General features: G+C 34.6%; 1 protein-coding gene across 1 annotated transcript in view; it reads left to right on the top strand.

Annotated features, from left to right (window-relative positions):
* Positions 1-24,848, top strand: part of Pdzd8 (PDZ domain containing 8) — a 77,209-nt gene that overhangs the window by 32,328 nt on the left and 20,033 nt on the right. Inside the window, exon 3 of the mRNA XM_046450025.2 lies at positions 15,405-15,507. Coding sequence (XP_046305981.1) covers positions 15,405-15,507 — 103 coding nt within the window. The remainder of the gene's footprint in view (positions 1-15,404; positions 15,508-24,848) is intronic.

Below are 24,848 nucleotides of genomic sequence, written 5' to 3'. Positions count from 1 at the left end.
ATTTTAATAAAGAACTGCATAATAAATCTGAAAGGGTGCATGAGAAACCAGTAAAAATTCTTACAAGGGGCTGGAGTTGTGGCTTAGTGGTAGAGCACTTGCCTAGCATGTGTGAGGCATTGGGTGCTATCCTCAGCACCACATATAAATAAATGAATAAAATTAAAGGTTCATCAATGTCTAAAAATATATTTTAAAAAAAGTTCTTATAGGGATCAAGGTTGATGATAAAGAGAGAGGGATCTAGGTTGATGATGATGGATGGAGTCAAGGTGATAGCACACATTTTACTGTAAAATAGAACTCTCAGGTAGATTCCAACTAAAGAGGAGATATTACTAAGCATTATTTCAGTTTTTGTCTTATTTTGAGTGTAAATTCATCCTCTGTGGTTTATTGTCATCTCTGAAGCAGAGAATGTCTCTAGAGAAAATATCAGAACAAATAATAGTGCCCCTTTTTTTGGAGGAAGAACCAAAAGCAATGCTTATTTCACATATTGGAAACAAGTTAAATATTTAACACCTTGAGGAGTGTGTGTGTTTTAACCATAACTACTTAGTGATACAAAAAAAATTGGAAATAAATAGAATGGTCAAAATTTTAAAACAACACAAACCAGTTAAAATTAAGGTGTTTCTGTAGACGATTTGTCTGTCCATAAAGTTGTTTTGAATTAGCATGCGGTCATGCCTTGGCATTTCCTTTGTTTTTAGCATTTGGGCATGCATATTCACATTTCTGCTGTTTGAACAAGACCTATTTAAACCTATCTGAATTGTTATATCATATGGATTATTTACTATTAATTTTAGCTTCATATTTTTATTTGTTAAACTTTGTAGAACTTGAATCAAGTACAAAGAATATAACTTCAGTAATTGTTTCTCCAGATCCATAAGGTGGAATATCATACTCCTCACCCACAGGTAGCCATAGTTCCATGTGAGGACTTTCAGTTTTTAAAGTATCAATTTGAAATAAAAATAAAATGGTTCTGAGTGAGAACTTTTTAACTTTATTTTGAAGTAACTTCAGACTTACAGAAAAGTCTTTGAAGACTTTTATTGAATTTCCCTGTTGTAAGGTTTTGAGAGTAAATTTTGCCAATGTGGAAACAAATTAGAAATGTTAATAGAACACAATGCTTTTTGAAACTCTTAGAGATGGTAATTTTGATCAGAGATAGGCAGCTGAACCACAGTGCCTACCTTGTGGTAAGCCTGCAGTTGAAGTAGCTTCTGTTATTATTTCTCAAGATCATCATTATAGTATTTATCAAGAAAAAGGTCATTAAACAAACTGTCTTCTCTTTTGCATATTTTGTTGTAAGAATTAGAATTTGAATTTTATTAATTTAAAGGGTCTCATACTGTAAAGGGAAGTTCAATTCTAATTATCTGAAATATAGTTTTGAGATTCCCAAGCAGTAGCTTGGATGTGGAAAGATAATTTTGTTTGTAAATATTGCTTCCAACATTTTGCTTTTGTCTTATTAAAAAGCAATCAGTCTAAATGGTTGTATATTTGAGTTGACTAAAGCTTCTTTTTTTAACCACAAATGAATTCAATTGCTATATTTGTAGTACTGCTATTAAGAGGCTCTATTATTTTACATTAGTGTGGTATCATATTATTAAGATGATTAGTTTTTAATTTTAACCTGCAGTCCCTCTTCTATCTTGAAGAACTTGAGGTGTTTTTCAAAGAAAACATATACCCTTGTGAGATTAAATACAAGATAAATTGGATCAAAACAACCATATAGAAAAGAGATAAATTTTCTGACAGCCTTGGCAACAAAGGAAATTGATGAATTATTTAGCTCTTATTATCATTTTTTAAAAAATTAACTTATTTTTAATTGAAAAATTGTGTTTATTTTGTACAACATATTATTTTGAAATACATTAGATACAGATATAGATATATACACATTGTAAAATGGCTAACTCAAGCTAAGTAACCTGTATTACCTCACAAGCACTTAATTCAATTTTCTGATAAAGTATGCATGTCCTTTAGGAGAAAAAAATTCTGACTTCACATTCTAAGAGGGATGTGTCCATAAAGCTTTATGTAAGACATTGAATAATGTAGTGGATATATTTGAGGATTTGATTTTACTAACCCAATAACATTTTTTAAAACAAATTAAGATTATAGTCAATGAAAGCAAAGGCTGAAATCTTTGTTGTGTAAGAATCCCCTACTCCAAAGCAGTGTATTTCGGAGTGTCTGAACTGATTTTAAATAGAAGGAGATACTAATTAAGGTCAGTTCTTCACTGAGTCACACTTATGCTGTTCTAAAGCCTCTGTTTTCTTAGCAGCTTTTAACGTGTTATTTTTCTGGGTTCCAAAAATACATCTTTAAAAAACTTTTTAATGTTAAATATTATAAAATAAAGCAGTTGGCATTCTTTGTTGCCTTATTCTCATTAATCTGTTGTCATCATGGACTCACGAATTTCAGTTTTTCTCAATGTTTGTAATCCCTTATTGTCTGAACAAATGAATAAAAGTACTGATGCTGTTGGGAGAAGCAAATACAAAATACAAAATGGGAGAAGGACCATTTTAATTATTTTAGTGCCTAAATTGTCCCAGATTTGGCTAGTAGGAGCCCCTATCAAGCCGGCCCCTGCATGCTTATGACATGACCCCAACTTTATTTTTGAGAACTTCATTACTTTCTGCTGTAACAAGCAGTTATATGTTTATCTTATCTTCCCTCTGCCATAATCCTAGTATCAACTATGTTTCCAAAGAACCTTAGTTTTCTTTTAATAGAAATGGTGGTTATGGTATGGATATGAGATGTCCTCCAAAGCACCTGTGTTAATGCAGGAATGTTCAGAGGTGAAATGATTGGATTGTGAAGGCTGCAACCTTCTCAGTCTATCCTCGTTTGAATGGACTAACTGGGTGGTAACTGTAGGCTTGTGGGGCGTGGCTGGAGAAGATGGGTCACTGAGGTGTGCCCTGGAAGCTGCATCTTCCCTGTGGCCCCTTCTCCCCTCTCTCCCTGCTTCATGACCTCTCCATGATCTGAGCAGCATTCCTTCACTGGGCCCTGTTCCCATATTATGGTGCCTCATCTTGGGCCTAGAGCACTGGAATGACCACTTTGGACTGAAACCTCTGAAACTATGAGCGTCTAATAAACTTTCCCTCCTTTTAAGTTGTTTTTGTCAGGCATATTGGTCACAGTGTCATGAAAGCTGACTAAAGCAAGTCTTTGAAACCAGGATCTGGGGGAGCTGGAGTGGTAGAGCGCTTGCCTAGCATAGGTGAGGCACTGGGTTCCATCCTCAGCACATAAAAATAAAGTAAAGGCATTGTGTCCATCTACAACTAAAAAAATAAATAAATAAAAAAAAGAAAGAAACCAGGATCTGGGTGTGTTCACTGTTCTTTCATATATTTATTGACCTCTTCTTCAGGCAGATTTAGGAAATGCATTTATGTTTTACACATACATACATGTAACATTAGAAGTCTGTTGAGTTCACCTGATGTGTCCAGCTTCATTTCATCTTCATGGGGTTTTTTCTTGCCTTGGTCCTTCTCCCATTTTGTATTTTGTGTTTGCTTCTCCCAACAGCATCAGTACTTTAATTCGTTTGTTCAGTTCTGTAATAGTTTCAGACTTTTTTTTTATTCAGATACAAAAAACATTTACTACAGGGCTGAGGCTGTAGCTCAGTAGCAGAGCACTTGCCTAGCATGTGTGAGGTGCTGGGTTCGATCCTCAGCACCACATAAAAATAAATAAATAAAAATAAAGGCATACTGTCCATCTACAACAACAACAACAAAATAATTTAAAACACACAAAAAATATTTACTACAAGGAGTTGAGGATTTATTTGCAGTTCTCCTGACCCTACCCTCCATATTGAGGACATGTGGTCAACTACTGTTAGCTCTGCTGGCTTTGCATTCTGTCTTCTAATAACTTGAAGCCCATAAAGCTTCAAACTTCTGCTGCCCAAACTAACCACCATTTTCCTGCAGCCTTTGCTCTGAGCTAGGTGAACTGGGCTCGGGTCAAATAGTGTCCTTAGACTTGAAAAACCACAAGCTAGCAATTTGTACATCTTCCAGATGCAAGTTTTTTAGATTAAATATTAATCTCAAAAGTCTGCTATGAGTAAGTTTTCATTGTCTTTAAGTGTGTTTTAAACATTCTTTTTGTCTAGTTCTATAATTGCAGTTTATGGAAGGTTTGACCACTTCACTGCTGAGGTAATAGCATTCTGTCTACTGGTCACTTGATTTTGTTGTAGTTTTCTTGGTTGCCTTTTGTGCTTCTGTTGAGGGCATTTAAGGAGACTCAAACCATGCCACTAAGCTTTAGAATCTTACAATTATACCCTCATCATCTCTTGTTTTAATTACTAAATATTAGCCTGGGGTATGCATTTGGACTCACTGAATGTTTCCTTATCTGTAATACAGAATGCTAATATTGATCTTACTAGATTGTAATTATCATTAATCCTTGCACATAGGAGACACTCACTTAATGGCTCTTATCATGGTGATTTGGCCCCTGACATCCATCAAGAACGAAAAATAATTTTACTTTGGTTTTTATAAGGCAAAGGGAAGTGTTTGATTGTGATTTAATTCTTTGTTAATGATATCACTTGTCTTATTATATGTAATAGGAGAAACAGTTTGAAGATGAAAATTTGTTAGAAGGGAGGAACAGAATTAATCCTTTAAATAGCACTATGTTCATATTTTAAAGTGATATGTTTAGATCTTCTGTAGGTTGGCATATTAATATTACAGAATTTTGAAATTAATTTACAAGAATGGTTATGGTTTCTGTGTTATAACCACAAAATATTTCTAGTTTGCATTTGTTTGTGAAGTCTTCATTTATTTTAGCATTGAGTTTGAATTTATGTGATTATTTTTGGTCCAGGTATTATGTTTTTTAAAAACCTCTATGGGGGGGCTCAAATCGTGGCTCAGTAGTAGAGCGATTGCCTGGCACATGTGAGGCATTAGGTTTGACCCTTAGCAACACATAAAAATGAATAAATAAATAAAGGTATTGTGTCCACCTACAACTAAAAAATATATTTAATAAAAAAACCTCTATCGGAAGCAAATGAGACTAAGTAATAATCTTTGTTTTTTCCCCCTTGAGTAGTTAATATATGGTTATTCTTTATAATTTCTGCATTTATTTTAATTTTTGACATCTTATTTAATTTTTAGAAAGGAAGAACTAAATATTTGAGGACATGATGGCTACACATAATTCTGAGTTAACTACAATATGTTGTCCCTGTAGTAAGCACTTTGCATTCATTGTTTTTAGCTTAGAGCATTTTTATAAGATTAGTATTATTGTATCCATTTTATAGATGAACCAAGATACATGAGTTACTTGCTTAAGAATGTGCAGCTGGAATTGGGATCTGTGTTTGACTCCAAAATTCCTTACTCTGTTATCTTATTCCATATTTTTTTTTCTTTTTCTTTTCAACTTACAGAAGAAAAAATACTTTGTCCTAAAATCTTGATATTATATTAGAAGAATATAAATTTTAGAATTTTTTTGCCTTTTTAAGGGCAGGTTAGTATTTTTAAAATAAGTTACCTTTTCAAGGTCTTATGATTTATAAATGTAAATTAAGAATGAAATACCAAGAGCTGGGCATGTAGTTCAGAGATAGAGCACTTGCCTAGCATGAGCAAGGCCCTGGGTTGAATCTCTAGTACTGCCCAAAAAAAAGAAGAAAAGAAAAAGAATCAAGTATCATTCAGATGAAGGCTGAAAGTTTTTTCCTTCATGGAAGGAAAGAGAAGAAATTAGTTTAAACATGAGACATTTAAATTTGTATAACTTTCACTCAAAGTTAATAAAACTGGAAGGAATTTCTTGGATTTGTTGCTGATTATTATTATATCTTATATCTATAATTCTGTGTGAATTTAGAAATGATTCTATCTATAGAATATAGAAGTCTTGAGACTATGCTTGTGTTTATTAGCTATTTAAGTTCCCCATGAAAGTTTAAATAAATAAAGCCAAGTGGTGTTTTCTCTTCATTTTTTTTTTTTTTTTGTTTGTTTGTTTCTGTAGGGTGTAATTAAAGAATCTTCCCTATAATTAAGTTGCTTTTGACTAAACTTTACAGAAGATTCCAATTTTGGAATTCATCTGTCCTGCATTTGCATAGATTCTCTTTTTTTCCTCCCTAAAGTTATGATGTTAGAAAATAGTTTTGTTTCTTTGTATACTTCTACTCTATTTCATATGGCAAAATATAGCTGTTTTAATTCCTCTGGTGCCTGAATTGTAAGAATTTAAGAAAATTAGGGAGCCAGCTGACATAAAACCAGTGCTGTTTTAAAATGTGGAACTCCAATTCTTTTTAATGTTGTGTTGGCATGCTATCTGCTCATATTTAATACCTTCCACAAAGATGAACTATAAAAAAATGAACTGTGGTCAGAAATAAGAATTCATAAAACGATTATGTCTTTGAATTTTCCCTATCTTTCTACCATTATGCCATAACTGTCCATCAGTGCTTTTAATGTATTTTATTTGCAAATAAGTTAATGATTTGAACCAAAAGATAACTGTCTTTTTTTTTTTTTTTTTTTTTGCTGTCAAAATTTCTTCAACTTGTTCATCTCAATTTATGTAGTCTTCATTAGCTGTGTGATATTTGGCAGGTTACCCAACCTCTCTGTGACCAGTTTTACAAGCTATAAATCATGGGTAATAATATAATCTATCTCATGGAGTAATTTTGAAAATTTAGTGTAATAATACATTTAAAGCTCTTAGAACTGCTCCTATAGTAAATGTTAATTGTTACTACTACTGCTATCGCCACCACTTCTACCGCCAATCATTCTGTTACTGTCAGTAGTGAAAAATTTTGTCTATGTACTGTGGTGAATACAAGAAAGTGTGAAGTTCATTTTCATTGCCTGCCCTCTGGAAATGAAAGTGCAGTTAAGCTAATCGACAAAAACAAATGCATAAGCCAATCATCTATTCAAGGCTGTCTGATTGAATTGAGGCTTAAGTAGTTATAGAAATTAGTGCAAGGGAAATATGTTTTCTAGTTGAGGCTGCTATTGAGAACCTTATGAATAAGAGACAGACAGATGGATGATAGATATTACATAATTGAAAAAGCCAGTTTGATAAAAGTGAGAATTGTAAATATTTTCAGGGATCTGTCTGAATGAAGTGTAGAAGCATAAAAATGAGGGCCAAATTTGCTAGCAAAAGAAGACTGTGATCCTTTAATCAAAGAAAAGTCATTGTTGGTATCATTAAGAAATACCTATTTCAGAAGACTGTTATAGGGTGGGTTTTAAAAGGAATGATTGAATCCCCAGAGACAAACTAAGGGATGCAGTAGTAAGAGTGAGGATACACATTAGTAAGAACAGGAAGGTAGGGACATGAGGGGTAACTGGGACAGGGCTTAGAGTGACTGTGGATGGTATAGGCAGGGGAGGAAAAGGAATGCTAAGGATTCTTGTATAGAATCGTGTTATCATTGGCATTAATTTGGCCAGCAAGTATTTATTATTTTTCAGATTTTGGAGATGTAAAGAGCAAAACTTAGCTTTCTACCTTCGAAGAGTAGTAAGGGAAACAGGTGCTTAATTTCAGAAGCAAGTGGATTTCATTTTATGTGACGTAAGGAGAAGGGTGTGGTTAAATTTCCTTGTAGAAGTTTTCTGCAAATTCTTGGAGTTTTACAGGTTGAGTAGGAGAAAGATGAGGCCTGGAGATTTGATTTTTAAGTCACTGTCGTAGACGGTAGAGTTGAGTCCTTATGTGAGGATGTTTCTGAGTGGGAGGAATGTGAGAGGGAGTGAGCAGCCAAGCTTAATTTTTTTAACAACTGATGAGTTGATAGTTGGCCCCCTTTGGGCACAAGGTTCTCCTTTCATATTAAATTATTAAAAAAACAACTTTTTAATACAGGGGCATTGGGAATTACTTTCCTTTTCTCAGTAGTTTGCTCTTGAGCCATGTAAATTCTTTTTCCCTATTTCTTGATAGATCTGGTTTGTGTTTGTGTTTAACATAAGCTTTCAAGATACCTTTTACTTTATATTTTGAACTCAGAACTTTCATGGAGCTAATAATAGCTCTTTCAACAGATAGAGGGGTCTAAAGGCAATTTCCTTTGCTTTTTGTTTAATAGTGCTGATCTTTCCTCACTCTTTGGAAATAGTATAGTAAAAATTTGGTTTATACTCATTTATTGTCTACTCTGTGTAATTTGATTATTTTTTTAATTAAAACAGGTATTAGCCAATGGTTGTTACTACTTATTCCTAGTGATTTTATAATTTGAATGGAATGTCTGGCTTTGTTTACTGAAGATTGAATTGTAAGAATACAGAGGTATAGAATGAAAATTAGTACTTTAAATATGAGGAGTGTAGTTCATCTTAAGCTAAAAGCATACATCTAACTGGTCCTAGTATTTCCAGTAGGCATTCGTTTCTGTCATTTCTTCAGAAACTTCCATATTTTTTAAATATTGGGAAATAGGGGTGATGTGTCTACCATGCCGGCGGGCCGCTGGGCCTGTGCTGCTGGTCGGTCGAGGGGCTAAAAGCATGCAATGGAGGAAGGATAGCATCTTCAACAAATGGTGCTGGGAAAACTGGAAATCCATATGCAACAAAATGAAACAATCCCTTTCTCTCGCCATGCACAAAAGTTAACTCAGAATGGATCAAGGAGCTTGATATCAAATCAGAGACACGGTGTCTGATAGAAGAAAAAGTCGGCTACAATCTACATACTGTGGGGTCGGGCTCCAAATTCCTCAATAGGATACCCATAGCACAAGAGTTAACTAGAATCAACAAATGGGACTTACTCAAACTAAAAAGTTTTTTCTCAGCAAAAGAAACAATAAGAGAGGTAAATAGGGAGCCTACATCCTGGGAACAAATCTTTACTCCTCACACTTCAGATAGAGCCCTAATATCCAGAGTATACAAAGAACTCAAAAAATTAAACAATAAGAAAACAAATAACCCAATCAACAAATGGGCCAAGGACCTGAACAGACATTTCTCAGAGGAGGACATACAATCAATCAACAAGTACATGAAAAAATGCTCACCATCTCTAGCAGTCAGAGAAATGCAAATCAAAACCACCCTAAGATACCATCTCACTCCAGTAAGATTGGCAGCCATTATGAAGTCAAACAACAACAAGTGCTGGCGAGGATGTGGGGAAAAGGGTACACTTGTACATTGCTGGTGGGACTGCAAATTGGTGCGGCCAATTTGGAAAGAAGTATGGAGATTTCTTGGAAAGCTGGGAATGGAACCACCATTTGACCCAGCTATTCCCCTTCTCGGTCTATTCCCTAAAGACCTAAAAAGAGCATACTACAGGGACACTGCTACATCGATGTTCATGGCAGCACAATTCACAATAGCAAGACTGTGGAACCAACCTAGATGCCCTTCAATAGACGAATGGATAAAAAAAAATTTGGCATTTATACACAATGGAGTATTACTCTGCATTAAAAAATGACAAAATCATGGAATTTGCAGGGAAATGGATGGCATTAGAGCAGATTATGCTAAGTGAAGCTAGCCAATCCCTAAAAAACAAATGCCAAATGTCTTCTTTGGTATAAGGAGAGTAACTAAGAACAGAGTAGGGAGGAAGAGCATGAGAAGAAGATTTAACATTAAACAGGGATGAGAGGTGGGAGGGAAAGGGAGAGAGAAGGGAAATTGCATGGTTATACAAAATTACATACAAGAGGAAGTGAGGGGAAAGGGGGAAAAAAACAAGGGGGAGAAATGAATTACAGTAGATGGGGTAGAGAGAGAAGATGGGAGGGAAGGGGAGGGGAGGGGGGATAGTAGAGGATAGGAAAGGCAGCAGAATACAACAGACACTAGTATGGCAATATGTAAATTAGTGGATGTGTAACTGATGTGATTCTGCAATCTGTATATGGGGTAAAAATGGGAATTCATAACCCACTTGAATCAAAGTGTGAAATATGATATGTCAAGAACTATGTAATGTTTTGAACAACCAACAATAAAAATTAAAAAAAATATATTGGGAAATAGATAACAGTTGGGAAATCAGGAAAATGGAGGAAATACTGTTATTCTTCAGAGAAGTAAAGCCTGACAGCCAACATAGATGCATTACTGGTCAAAGGAGTCCACTAATAATCGAAGTCAAAAGCAGGCGCAGGAAACACTAATGTAAAGAATTATGTCCCAGGAACGAGATATGGAGCTTGTTGAAAATAGTTACAATCTAAACAGTCTGGAGTAAGTTTTTGTTATTCTTAGACTGAAAAAATATTAAACATAAGTTCATAAACATACTTTATTAAAATTCTAAGAAATAGTACTTTTTTAAGAGATAAATTTTGGACTAAATTATTAGATTGGCAATTTTGACAAGTGTTTCTGTGAAATTGTCTTAGTATGTTTGCTTTTGCTATAATAGAATATCTGAGGCTGGGAAGTGGGAGGTTTATTTTGTTCACAGTTCTGGAGGTCCAAGAACATGGCACTAGCCTCTGCTTGACTTCTTATGCAGGCCTTATGACCGAAAACAGTGTTGCTAAAAATTGATCTCTTAGTAAGGAAGACTGAGTGTCTAGCTCAAGTTTCTTCTCCTTTTAGGAAGCCAGAACCCCGTCTAATCAGGGTCCTACTCTTTTGGCCTCATTTAACTTTATTTACCTCCCAGTATTTCCACCTTCAAATATTATTGTTGGACTAAGTTTCTACTCCCTTAATAATACCTCATAGTGGAGATTTAGACTTCAACATGAGTTTTGTGGGGAACATCCAGACCACAGCAATAGGGAAGTTAACTTATCTAGGAAGCACTGATGTTACTTTCTTTATTGAGTATTAATACTGTTTGCTGGTGTTTTCTAGTATTTGAACATTTACTAAAGGCTGCAGTTCCTTCTGAGTGCTTTAACAGAAGAAATGTAAAAAGAAGATGTGATGTATGTGAAGATGTTGTGTAATGCTTTGACTAGAATCAAAAGCTGATTTCAAATCAGTTAAATCAATATACATTACAAAAGCAAAACTAAATTCTAAACAACCAGACAAAATATTTTAATCATTAAACATCAAAATAAACTTAACTGAAACAATGAAAATACAGGCTGAGCATCTCAAATCTGAAATCCAAAATGCAGCAAAATCCAAAAATTTTTGAGCACCAGTATGTACCCACAAGTGGGAAATTTCACATCTGACTTCATTGACAGGTTGCAGTCAAAACTCAAGAACACTAAAAATGATGTATAAAATTACCTTCAGGTTATATGTATAATGTATATATAAAACATAAATGAAATTCATGTTTAGACTTGGGTTCCATTCCCTAAGCATTTCAAAGGTATATGCAGATGTTCCAAAATCAGAAAAATCTGAAACCTGAAACACTACTGGTCCCAAGCATTTTAGATAAGAGATATTCAACCCGTACTCATACGATTGGAGCAGTCAGTAATAGCGAAAGAGTCCATTTGCTGGGATATTTGTCATTAAAAAAATAAATAAATAAAGACTTTTGAATAGAATGAATAATGTTTTGTGTGCTTTAAACATCCATTGTTAAGAATGATAAATTGTTGGCTGGGGAATGTAGCTCAGTGGTAAAACACTTAACCTACTATATGTGAGGCCCTGGTTTCGATCCCCAGTATAGCAAAAAAGAAAAAACAATAATGATAAGTTTCAAATATTTGTGTCATTATCTTTTTAATATTTTTAATGATTTCTATTGAATTTATTTTGTCCTAAGATTCCTTTTAATATGTTGTATTATCAAATTTCTGTATCAGGTAAAGGTCATGTTTATGTTTTTTTTATATATTTTTTGAGATATATAATCTTGTTGCAATATTATTATTGATTCATAATAATAGTAAACCAAGCATTTATTATCCTTTAACATCTTTGAAACTTATTATGACCCTATCACAGAAAAATGATTATTCATTATTATAATCACTCATTATTTGTTTTCTTTGAATTGCATTATTGAGATAAAGTTCGTCTACCATACAATTCTACCATTTAAAGTGTACAATTTACTGTTTTTTACTGTATTTGTAACAGGGTTATGCAACCATCATCATAATCTAATTTTAGGTCATTTTCATTCCTCTCAAAGAAATCCCATACTCATTAGCAGACCTCCCATTCTCCTCTAGTTTTTCCTAATTCAACATTGGGAAGTTTGTTGGACAACAAAGTGATGACAAATTTAGTTATAGATCCAATTGGATTTTATTTGCAGTTCATGAATCAAGGCAGCAACTATTCAACAAAATAGCAGGTGACATCCCTTCTACAAAACCCCTTATAGTTCCCAATGGGCAGTAGTAAAACAGTGGGTTTTCATTGTTAAGAATGAAATGGGAACAAGGAAACAGCAATAGAAGGGAAAAAAGGTTAATTAACATCAGGTTACTTCAGATTGCTTTTTTGTCAAGGTTAAAGCTAAGGGAACTTCCTTATTATACTGATTCAGATATACTGAAATGTATTGCTTTTAGGAAAAACTGGTGTGTTTGGGGATCTATCTGCTTCATTAAAGTTTCAGTTTGATTATGTGGTACTTAATTTTGAATAACTCCATTTGGCTTGGTCTGTTCATTCAGGGCCTCTTGCTGGGAGTAGGGGCACATGCTTATAATCATAGCAATTTAGGATGTTGAGTGAGGCAGGAGGATCACAAGTTCAAAGCCAGCCTTAGCTACTTAGTGAGGTCCTAAGCAACTGAGTGAGAGCCTGTCTCAAAAACATGAAAAAACTGGGAGTGGGTGAAAGTAGGTTATAGCTCAGTCGTGAAGCACCTCTGGGTTCAATCCTCAGTACCCAAAATAAACTAAAATAAGTAATAAATGATAAATAATGAAAAAATAAATAAACAATGGCTTCTTATAATTTGTTATACATACTTATCTACTTTCTATCTATAAATTTTCATATTCCGTATATGTGTTCTTTTGTGACCGTCTTTCACTTAGCATTTTCTGTTTGTATTATGGCATATTCTAGTACTTCATTTTGCTTCAAAAAATATTTCATTTTATGAATATACCACATTTTGTTTAACCTATTTATCATTTGTTAGACATTTTGGTTGTTAACACTTTGAGGCTGTTATGAATTATGCTCCTTTGAACATTCATATGCCTATTTTGATGTTAATATAAATATTTTAAGCTTTTCTTTCAGCTGTATAGCTAGAAGTGAAATTGCTGAATCATATCATATGTTAACTTTTTTAAATATATTTTTTCTTTAGTTATAAGTGGACACAATATTTTAATTTTATTTTTATGTGTGCTGAGGATCGAACCCACTGCCTCACGCATGCTAGGCAAGTGCTCTACCTCTGAGCCACAACCCCAGCCCCTCATATGTTAATTTTTTAAGCAATTGCCAAACTGTTTTCCAAAGTGACAGCACTGTTTTACATTCCCGCCAGTATGTATGAGGATTCCAGTTTTTCTATATCCTTACCAGTACTTGCTACCTTTTTCACTATGGCTATTCTAGTGCATTTCAAGTAGTTTTGATTTGTATTACCTTGATGGCTAATAACATTGAGCTTCTTTTCATGTGCTTTACTGGTCATTTGTACATCTTTGTAGAAACACCTATTCAGATCCTTTTGCCTGTTTTAAAAGTGGATTATTTGACTTTTTATTGTTGAGTTGTAAGAGTTTTTCATTTTTTTTCTGGATACTGGAGACTTAACCAAGTACATAATTTGCAAATATTTTCTCCCAATGTGTGGGTTATCTTTTCATTTTCATGGTGTGCCCTTTCCAAAACTTTTTTAATTGTGATGAAGCCAAAGTTATCTATTTTCCCTTTTGGCGATCATGTTTTTGATGTTTTATCTAGCAAACCATTGCGTAGTTCAAGGTCAAAAAGGTTTGATTTTATGTTTTCTTCTAAGAATTTTGTTTTAGCTCTTCATTTAGGTCTGTGGTCAATTTTTGTTATGCTTTGTGTAATTATTTTTAAAAGCATTTTTAAAACACTATGGAAAATATGGAATAGCTTATGAATTCAGGGAGAATTTCTGAGAATTCTGTTGGGAGCGCTAGGTGGTGCCCAACCTTCTTTTCTCTGTATGGTAGTAAAGGCTCTGAGGTAGTTTACTCTTTAAACAGATGGTGGCAGCAGAGTTTGGTGAATGAAAATTGTAGTTAGAAGTTAGTATTTTAAAATTATGAGTTCTTTTGGCCTGCCTTCTTTTTGGTAATAGGTTGTTAAATGCTGAGTTTTAAGCTCCTTGTAAGATTCTTGAAGGATTATTTAAATCAGGTATTTTTCTACATAAGTTTATTCAGACTTTTCAGTATGTGAAAAGGCCAGTTTGTTAGGTATGCACATGATGTCATGATTTGCCAAACCCAGGACACAATTTTCTCAGATTTCTCTAATGTATTTTATCTACTTAATTATCTCACTCCTATTTATAATCTTCATGTAGAGATGAAGTGGTAGAGTAACAGTCAAAATGTTGGTTAGTGCTAAAACTGTTCTGAAACAAATTGGAAGATTACAGTGTGATTCTAAGGATATAGGTAAAATAGAAGTTGGACACATAAGGGATCTCTTTTTTTAAATTCAGTAATAAAGACAGTTTTTACATCATTTCATAATTGGACCTCAGATGTTCTTTTTTAGGACAGCCTAGTAAAAAGGGAAATTAGGTGTTGCTATTCATTGATAATTGTTTTCAAGATAATAGAAATGACACACATCCATTGAGCACTTAGAGTTTGCTAAACACTGTGCTAAATGCCTTTTATACATTGTCTTGTACTTTCAGAACAATTCTTAGAGGTAAGTATTATTTTTAACCCCAAATTTTCTGCAGGAGCAGCTGGATTTAGAGAAGTAAATAATTTGCATAGGTTCACATTAGGAGATGAAGTTGTGTGTTTGTTTATAAACAATTGTATTATACTTCTGTGTATTTAATTCTTGTGGAGCTGGTGTACTGTATCGATTTGCAACTTTTAAAATTCTTAATTCGACAGTCTTGAAAAATCTCTAACTCTTGCTTACTACATAAGGCTATGTGGTCAGTGTCTTATGAGTGGATAATATTTTCTTGTTTGGCTTGGCTGCTGAAAAAGAGCATATCTTGTGATCTCATCTAATTTTAGCTTTACTTTGCTTTTCCACTAGAGGGCATACAAAATGTTAGGTTTGACTTGTTTTTTTCCCCTGTAAATAAACCACAATAGTAATGGAATAAGTATTTATTTTTATAGTGACCAGAAATAAAAAAAAATGCATAGAATCGGTATAATGCTCTTCCTGTTTTATTTTGTACTGCAGATTACTCATTTTTGGATCCTATGATAGAGAAGCAAATATTCATTGCACACTTGAGTTGAGCAGTGGTGTTTGGGAAGAAAAACAAAGGAGTTCTATTAAGACGGTAAAATTGATTTACTTAATTTTACTTCTGTATAAGGTTTTATTCTCTAAGCATATTTTTATTAATATTTTTATATTCATAGAGTTATTTTTAGTCATGAGCAAATAGTGATGACCAGTTCTTAATTGTCTTATTAAAATAGTACAATATTGGTAATAAAATAAATCACGTGAAAATAGTTAATATTCAGACTGTCTGCCTAAGAAGTAAAATCTGACTGATTTTCATTCCAGAACTTTAAAATTGTTTCAGTAAGGGATTAGAAGGAAATAGTTTTACTGAATGCCTGAGAAAACGTGAATTCACAGCATTCATTCATTTAGCAGGTGTTTTAGGAGCACTTATTTTGTGGTAGGTACTGTTTGGAGGCTGGAGGGACGATTCCAAAAAAGAAAAGATCATATACCTGTTATATGAACATGGGGTAGTGGTTTGGTGTGGGAGTTAGAAGCTGGCTGGGAGGTAAGCTTCCCATTATAGGATAGAATGTAGCAATAAACTATAAGCCAAAAAAGTGAACAAAGTTCCAGAGATTGACAAGTACTGGGAAGAAAAGTACATGAAAAGGTGTATGACAAAGGAGGCTTTTTAGATCTGGTGATAACAGGGAAAGCCTCTAAAAAGAAGGCACTGGAGGCGATGCTCAGCTAAATCTGAATCATAGGTAAATAATGAACATATATATGTATTTTTTTCTCTTCCCAATATTAATATTAATATCTCCCTAGTATTTCAGGGTTAACAGTCAAAAATGCTGCTAAATCTTTTAACATGTAATGGCAAGGTATTTTTATGTATGTTCCTTTTACTTTTAATTTGTTTTCAATTTCTTTCTGTTGTGAACATCCTTACATAAAAATCAGAGGGGGGGATAGAAATTTTCTTGGAAGGAATAAAGTAATTTTGATGAGAGTGGGAAAGTAGGGAGAAGTAAAACTGGCAAGGGAGGGCAGCCTGGCACACAGAATTTGAGATGATGAAAATAGTGGGAGCTGCTGAAGATTTTGACCCTGGTAACTGACATGGTCAAAATAGAGGTTTAAAGGTGTTTTCCTTTTTTATTTGGTGACTGTCATTGCCCAACTTTCTTTTAAGTTATATCTCAGCTGCTTGAATCAGCTCCTCAGAGGAATAAAATATCCAGTTTTAGAGTTTGTATTGAAATACATAACTACATTGAAACATGTTGTTTTGTCTAAGTACATTTTTGACTGCAAGTTGGTTGTAACTTGCCATTGCTGTTGGCATTTTCAGTTTCCTTTATTATATTTGCAAAGATATGAGATTAGACAGCTTTAATACTTTAGAACAAAGGCTAGCAAGACCTTCATCTTGAATTATTATTTTAGATCTTAGTATATGTCATTAACAGTTTTCAAGAAAGAATTCTAGGTTACTGTATTTAGTAATCTCATTGAAAATGTCAAAAACATTAAGTGTCTTCAGGCATTAAATTACCTATGTCTGAATTTAATAACTCAAGGGAGGAGAATTAGTTTTTCAAGACAAGACAAAATAACAGAGAATAGGATTTGATAATTTGGGATATATTTCAAATTTGAGTAGAAAATAGCTCTTTAGAAAACAAGTATGCTAAATTAATGATGAATTTAGGACATTATCATTGTATAAATACAGTCTTCAGGTTTAAATTCACCTTTTAAATGTTGAAATTTGTTCAGTGCGTGTAACCACTAATTGTAATGAATATGCAGAATGAAAGAAATTTAATTCCTCCAGTATTTTAATGTGCCTTTGAAGTTTTAAGACACTACAACGCTGTAGTAAAAGAGCCTGGCTTCATCTTCCGTCACTCATATAGTTTTATCCTTATGATTGCAAGATATCTAATGCACTCCTCAGTATCACATCATTTAAGAAAAAGGGTAAGGTCTAAGATAGGCCAAAGGCACATGTCAACCAGATTTTGTCTTTCAATATTTTACTTAAAATGTACCCCCGGGTACACGGAAATGAGTTAGCCATATAAAAGTAAATGGATGGGAAAAAGAATTAGTGTTCTTCAGCTGAAAAGACAGATGGGTGTAATTAATGAGAATGTATAAATACAAAAAATAAATGATAATCAACAAATTTACTGAGTTGAGAACTAAGTCTATGGAATTATGAATATAAACCTCATGTCCCTGATGATAATCAAGTGATTAATGCTAAAAGAATACTTAAAAGGTCTTTGATAATACTGCAGGCTACATACTTGGTGGTAGACTTCACAGGAGGACAAATATGCTATATTTTTAATGCTATGTGTCCTACACTTAGTATAATTCCTGGTATGTTGTGTTGTTCAGTCAATGTCCTGGAAGCAAAAAGACAGAATGATTTTCTGAAATATAGATCTAATTCTGTCCATTGCCCACTTAAGTCCCTCAATGGCTTTTTTTCCTTCTCTCTCTTTTTTTAATTTGTTCTTGTCAGTTATACATGCTAGCAGAATACTCTTCGTTGTACACAAATGGAGCACAATTTTTCGCTTCTGGTTGTATGCAAAGTAGGGTCACACCATTTGTGCAATCAATCATGCACATATCTAGCGTAATGATGTCCATCCCATTTCAACATATTTCCTACCCCTGTGCCCCTCCCTGCCCCTCCCTCCCCTTTGCCCAATCCAAAGTTCCTCCACTCGTCCCCCTCCCCCCATTATGGATTAGCATCCACCTATCAGAGAAAACATTCAGCGTTTGGTTTTCTTGGGATTGGCTTACCTCTCTTAGCATGATATTCTCCAACTCCCTCAATGACTTTTTATTGCTCTTAGGTTAAGAACAAATTCTTTGATGTGACAAAGTCAACCTTCCTGGTCTGGTTCCTATTTGTTTTCCCTGCCCTCTTTCTTGCTTCTCATTCTCAACCAAACCATGTGTGGTTTGGTTGTCTTTTACTCCGTCATACCTGATCACACTCTCTGTACACTACAGGATCCTGATATGTGTGTACCCTTCCCCCCAACTCACTCCTCCACACATATCTTCACCCACCCCATTCTTTAGATCTCTGCTTGTGCCAGATGTTAGCTTGTTTGCCCTCAGGTTTGTTCTTGGGCCGCCTCCCTGCTCCATGCCTTAAGAGGACTAGCCTCTGCCATTGTGTGTCAAGCCTTCAAGGGTATCCAGCTTTCAGCCAAGTTTGACCAGAGTGAAGCACTCATGGGAAGTGAAGCACCGGGGAAGCCAGGGAGGTCTTCCTCTTATCCTCTGCTTTGGACAACATGTCTGGCAGAGGCTCTTTCTCCTCCATGCTCTTTGTTTCTCCCAGGACAGGCCCACAATGCTTCCAACTTCTGTTTGGTACTTCAGCCCCTGGCCTCTTCTAATACCACTTTTTCCCCTCTGTCATTCCAGCCTAAGGTAGTAGTGACTTTTTACTGTAGCTAATATCTGAGTTTCCTCACTCTCTCCTTATTTGGTATTCAGTTTTTCTGTCACCAAGTAGCCATTCCCATTTTTAAGTCCCATGCTTTCAAATACTCAGGTGTTTTCTCTTTTCTCATCAGAACCTGATAAACCAATCATCATTTCCTCTGGGAAGCCTTTCCTAACTAGCACAAACTCCTTGATAAATACTTGTGTCACAGTTGGAATTTTATATTTGTAGCTCTATGCTAATTTGATCAGTGTTATCGCCACCAGTATCTTTCATTACAGCAAGTGTCATGATTGGTTTTACTCTGGATATTCAGTAACTGTTTCTGAGAAGACTCTGGCCTCCATCCTCCAGGTACTCTCAACACTTTTTTGTTCTCACACCTTCAGGGTTTCAGAGTGACTTTTAATCATGTTTCTGTCTCCTTCCTTCCTTCAAAGCTGTTTTTGATCTGTTTTAATAAAATAAAAACCTTTTGAAGAGGAAGTCCACAAAACAAGATTTCCTGCTGAATATTACTTTTGTGAAAAGTCTGGTTTGTAGAATGAGAATTTTAGTTTACAAATGTGATACCTATTGGTGTAAGTATTTTACTTCTGGAATTACTAAAAATGTCAAAAGGACTTCTGACTATGTGTAAGTTCAGGGTTGCCTAAATAAAATGACTAAGTATGATCTAAGATTTACCCTTTTAGTTTTAGAGAATTTTAGAATTCTTGCTGAGTGATATTGAATGTTCTAGCTACATTTTGTTGAGTGTTCATACAAAGAACATAAAAGAGCTCCCTAAAGAACTCTGACTTTTTGAGTAAGAACATCTGAGACAGATTTATAAATACTTTAGGCCAGATGCCTCAAAGTTGGCATTTTGGTATTTGTGTAGGGCCAAATGCCTTGCAGGTAGCATTTTGGTGCACCTATTTAACCATTTGCCATTTACAGTCTTAATCTTATGAAAAGAAAGAGAAAGATTAATGCAAATAAAGCTTTTTTGAAAATGTCAGTTTTTATGAAAACTCTGGTTTAGTTCAATCTGATAATATTTGCAAATACAGGAGGGATTCAGTGAAATTTTAACTGTATATAATGTTCTGCGATTTGGCTTTTTAAATACTAAATGCCTTTGAGCTTTAATAGTAAATCCTGTGCAACATTTTCACTCTTGAAATTGATCTTAATTAAAAATGAGGGATGCAGTTTTCTGCCATAGGTTTTCTTACTGTTTAGTATGATTGTGAAATGCTGCAAAAAGAGTGGGCACTTATGTTAAAATACAGAAACATAAAGTCTCCATATCAGATCAGTGTAAGGCACTATTGTATGAGAAGAAACTGAATATGAGGAGATAAGTCATTTTGTGATCCTTTTCTTTAATGGAAATGTGAACAGTGGTACTGTGTACATCATCAGTATCACTATTAACATATGAAGGGAATCAGAGTTTCAGTATAAAATACCATGAGCTTCCATTGAAAGGAAAGCAACATTCTTTTGGAAAATCTAGAAAAGAATATATTAAGGAGATGACATTTGAGCCTAGCCTCACAGTGTATGTGGAATTTTGAGATGGTAAAGAAGGCATTTCAAGATGGAGGACATGGCATAAACCCCAATAAAGAGTAAGAATATTTGGGTATAATTAAGATATAGTGAGTTGTCAAAGTTGTCTAAAGAATATGGTAGCATAGGAAGATTATGCCAAATAAGAGTGAAAGCTTGGATCTTATTATAGAGTGCTTTAAATACCAGGCTAAGAATTTGACTGTTTACGGTCAAAGATAGTAGGAACTATGGCGGCTTTTAAAATGAAAACAAGCTCATCACAGTCTTTCTTTAGGTAGTCTTGAAACTGGATTTCAATCTCAGACCACTTGTTGGTAGCATGACCTTCATCAAAGTTCCCAAAGCCATTCTATCCACACGTAGTTATCATTCTATAAAATGGGACTGATAGTGCTTCTCATGGATGTATGGGGGTTAAATGAGATTCTGTATATGAAAATATCTAGTACAGTAGCTGGCACATAGTAGTTTATTGATAATATGTGTATTGACCAGCCACAGTGGGTAAAGTCAAGGATGGTTTGATTTGAACATAAAGTACTAGTGGTGATGTCTAATAAAAGTCTGATCCAAGATGATAACAATGGAAATGGAAAATATTATCAATGTGAATTTGCATACCTTTGGAATTGGAAAGGTTTGGGAGTAAGAAGGGAAGCCAGAAAGACCAGGCTATGAGGAGGGAAAAAGAAAAGGCAAAAGAGGATCTCACTTAGGACAAGTTGGTTTTGAAATTACAGTGGCAAACTATAAAAACAGGCCAGTCCAGAGATGGAAATTTTGTGATCTGCTGTTTTGTTCTTTGCTTTTTTAAAATTTTCAAATCTGTTATTTCAACTTCTAGTGAACTTTTAAGATGAACACTGTTGGGCTTTATGCTGCTATATTTTTTAATTCTCTTTTTTCAAATAGGATAAGAAAAACAGTGTTTTTACAATATAGTGATAACATTCTAATTTATTTTTATTTTGCTGAGGATCAAATGCAGGGTCTCATGCATACTAGGCATTCAACCATTGAGCTACATCTCTTGCTAAAAAGGTTTTTAGAAAGAGATTTTGAAAGAAGATTAAGGAGAACATATTCATAAAACTTAAACATTACTTTTACATTTTGTTTTTCAGGACCCTGCAGTTTACTGTGACCCAAGTAAAATTGATTGACTCGGTTCATACTTTCTCACGGACTAAAACATCCTTTTCAAGCACAGTAGTAATTTCCCATTAAAAACTAACTTAGGCCGGGTGCTGTGTTGCATCGCCTGTAATCCCAGCAGCTTTGTAGGCTGAGACAGGAGGATCTCAAGTTTAAAAGCCAGCTTCACAAACAGCAAGGCGATAAGCAACTCAATGAGACCCTGTCTCTAAATAAAATACAAAAAAGGGCTGGGGATGTGGCTCAGTGGTCAAGTGCTCCCAAGTTTAGTCCCCAATACAAAAACTCACCTAGCCATATAACTTGTTTTGAGTCATATAAAGAGTTTATACAGAATGTAGAACTAGATCATGAATGATTTAGAAAGGTGTTAAGAGTGGTGTTATCAGAGAGCTGTAGTAGTATTCAACTCATGACCCAGATGTACCCAGTCCAGGGTTTGTCGGCACTACAATATACAGTCTCTTTGCCAGTCTCAGTTTTAAGACTACTCATGCAATAACTATTTAATCCTCATTGATCAACTCCATGAGAATGGACACTGTCATCATCTCCATTTTACATATGAGGAAACTGAGGTGCAAAAGGAGAAAGTCACACATAGCTGGCAAGGGATAAAGACAGTCTGCAAAGCCAGGTATAATAACTCCACAGCTGGTATTCTTAACATTACTGCATCATCTCCACAAATGGTACCTAGTAGGCCTGCGTTCATGTCCACATTTCCATTCTACTTTTATGACTCTGAGCAAATTGTTTCATCATCTCTAAGATAAAGGGAATAACATCTGCCTTATAGGCTACAGGTTTTAAATATGTGAAAACACTTAGCACAATACCAGCATACACTGTTACTATTGAACTTGACTTAGTTTGTGGACTGGGATGTAGTTCAGTGGGCCTAGCACACATGAGTTCAATTCCCAGTGCCAAGAAAAAGGTTATCTAGTAATTTTTAGAGTATGGACAGATGACTTGTTTTCAAAATGATGAATGATGTGTGAATTATCTTTCATAAATTGATCAATGCTGAGAATGTTGTACATAGCCATTGAGCAGAAGGAAGGAAATATGAAAGAGATTTTTAATTTTTGTAATAATGTACTCATTTTCAAAATGCAAGGAAGCTTGCATATTTTAACAATAACATCAGGAGTCTTTTATAACCTGCCTTTTTCAAAGCTTAACAATATACTGAGGGCATATTTCTGTCTGCTTGTACACGTGTCACTGTTTTTATGCCTGCATGGTATTTTAGTGTATACCTTATTTTATTTAATCACTCAGTCTGTTGACAAACATTTAGGGATTTAGGGTTTATGTTTTTCAGTTTTTTGATGTTTAATGAAATCTGTAATTAATATCAATATATGTATATTCACATGCATTCTATTCTTCAAGTCATGGTTTGGTACACTTTTTCTGGAAAGGGCCAAAGTAAGTATTTGGGGTTTTCCAGGATAGACAATTGCCATGACACTACCCGGTTCTGCTGTTTTAGTTAAAGCTGCCATAGACAAGACATAGACAAGTAAGTATGGTTCTAATAAGATTTTTTAAAAAATCAACCCATAGACTATAGTTTGCTGACCCTTGATTTAAGTATCCCCTTTGTACTTATGTAAGAATAGTAGGCTGTTGATATATATTTCAAAATTGCATCCCACTAGAATAAGGTCTACAAATTATATAATAGTATTGTGCCAATGTTTTCTGACTTTGATAACTGTACTGTGATTATGTCTGAAACTTAATTTTAAATGATCCAGTAAAAAATATACAGGGAGAAACAAATGTGGTGAGATGGTATTAACAACTGAGAAATATGGGTTCAGGATAAATGGGATGTCTTTTTTAAATGTCTTGCAACTTTTCTATTTTGAAATAATTTCAAGATAAAAGGTTATTTTTAAAACTTGTAAAAGAAAAAAACTATCCTTTAGACTCTCCCACTTTTTTAGTAAGATACAAGTCATCCTGCATGACTATAATGTAATATATGAAGGTGAAGGTTGATTTTATGATTCAAAATAAAGCTGTTTCTGTTTGACAAAGGAATTATAAAGGGCAAGAATGTTCCACTCCATTGTTTCCATAACAACCTCAGCCTCTGCCTACTTTTCTTAGCTTTTTATTTCACTGAATGGCTGTATAAAATTTAAATTTGTTTTAAATCAAAACATTGATAGAGACTTCAATTAGATTTAAAAAGAGAAAAAAGAAGAAACCTGAGTGTGTTGTAATCATTTAGATATAATTATTTTCCTAACCACCTTTTGAACCCTTTTAAGTTGAAGAACATTTTTATTCCTTAGATCTCTTAGGTATGTTGCATTTGTATAATGGAGTTTTACTTTTTTAGCATACTTACGGATGCAGTCCTAATTTACTTTCTAGTTATTTTAGAGACCAAGTTATCAGATAGCCAAAGTGGCATTCTGTTTTGAGGGGCTTCACTTGTATCACCTAGAAAGAAGTCTTCCTGAGGGAAGATAATGGAAATGCCAGACTTTTATGCCCATAATTTCCTTTAATCTTGACAACAGCAACCCAGTGTGGTAGACAATTATTAGTAGCCTCTTTCCTATGATTTGGGTATTATTTGAGTTTGTCCCCCAAAGGCCTGAGTGTTGGAAGCTTGGTCCCCAGTTTGGCAGTGTGGGAAGTGATTGAACCTTTAAGAGGTGGGGCCTAGTAGGAAATCCTTAGGTCAGAGGTTAGAGGGTACTGCCTTCAGCAGGTAGCTCTTGGGACTACTGAGCTCTTAAACAGCATGTTATAAGAGCAAGCACAGCCCCAGGATCCTTCTCTCGCTTCACATTTTGCTGTGGGTTCTCTTCCTTCCACATGTACTCCCACTATTATGAGGCCATCTGGCCATCTGCCACAATATCCACACCAGAGCAGGGTAGAGGTGTATGATATCAGTGGTTTTTCAGCTATCCATTAAGAGTTAATTACTGAAAATGTAGGCATTATTATCACAAGGAAAATATTTACCTTCTGAGAGTTCATGTGAAAGAATTTAGAATTCATTCCTTGTACTTTTCAGACCTGTTCTCTTCAGAACTTTGTGTGAGCTGGGTATGATGGGGCATACCTGTAATCCCAGCAGCTTGGGATGCTGAGGCAGGAGGATCATGTGTTCAAAGCTAACCTCAGTAATTTAGCAAGGCCCTAAGCAACTCAGGGAGATCCTGTCTCTAAATGAACTATAAAAAAGGGCTGGGAGGTAG

The sequence above is a fragment of the Marmota monax genome, unplaced genomic scaffold (genome assembly GCF_021218885.2).
Source record: "Marmota monax isolate L192 unplaced genomic scaffold, Marmota_monax_Labrador192_F-V1.1 WCK01_AAM20220418_F8-fsc00004, whole genome shotgun sequence".
In the NCBI taxonomy this organism is placed as follows: Eukaryota; Metazoa; Chordata; class Mammalia; order Rodentia; family Sciuridae; genus Marmota; species Marmota monax.
This window is presented reverse-complemented; position numbering and strand designations above follow the sequence as displayed.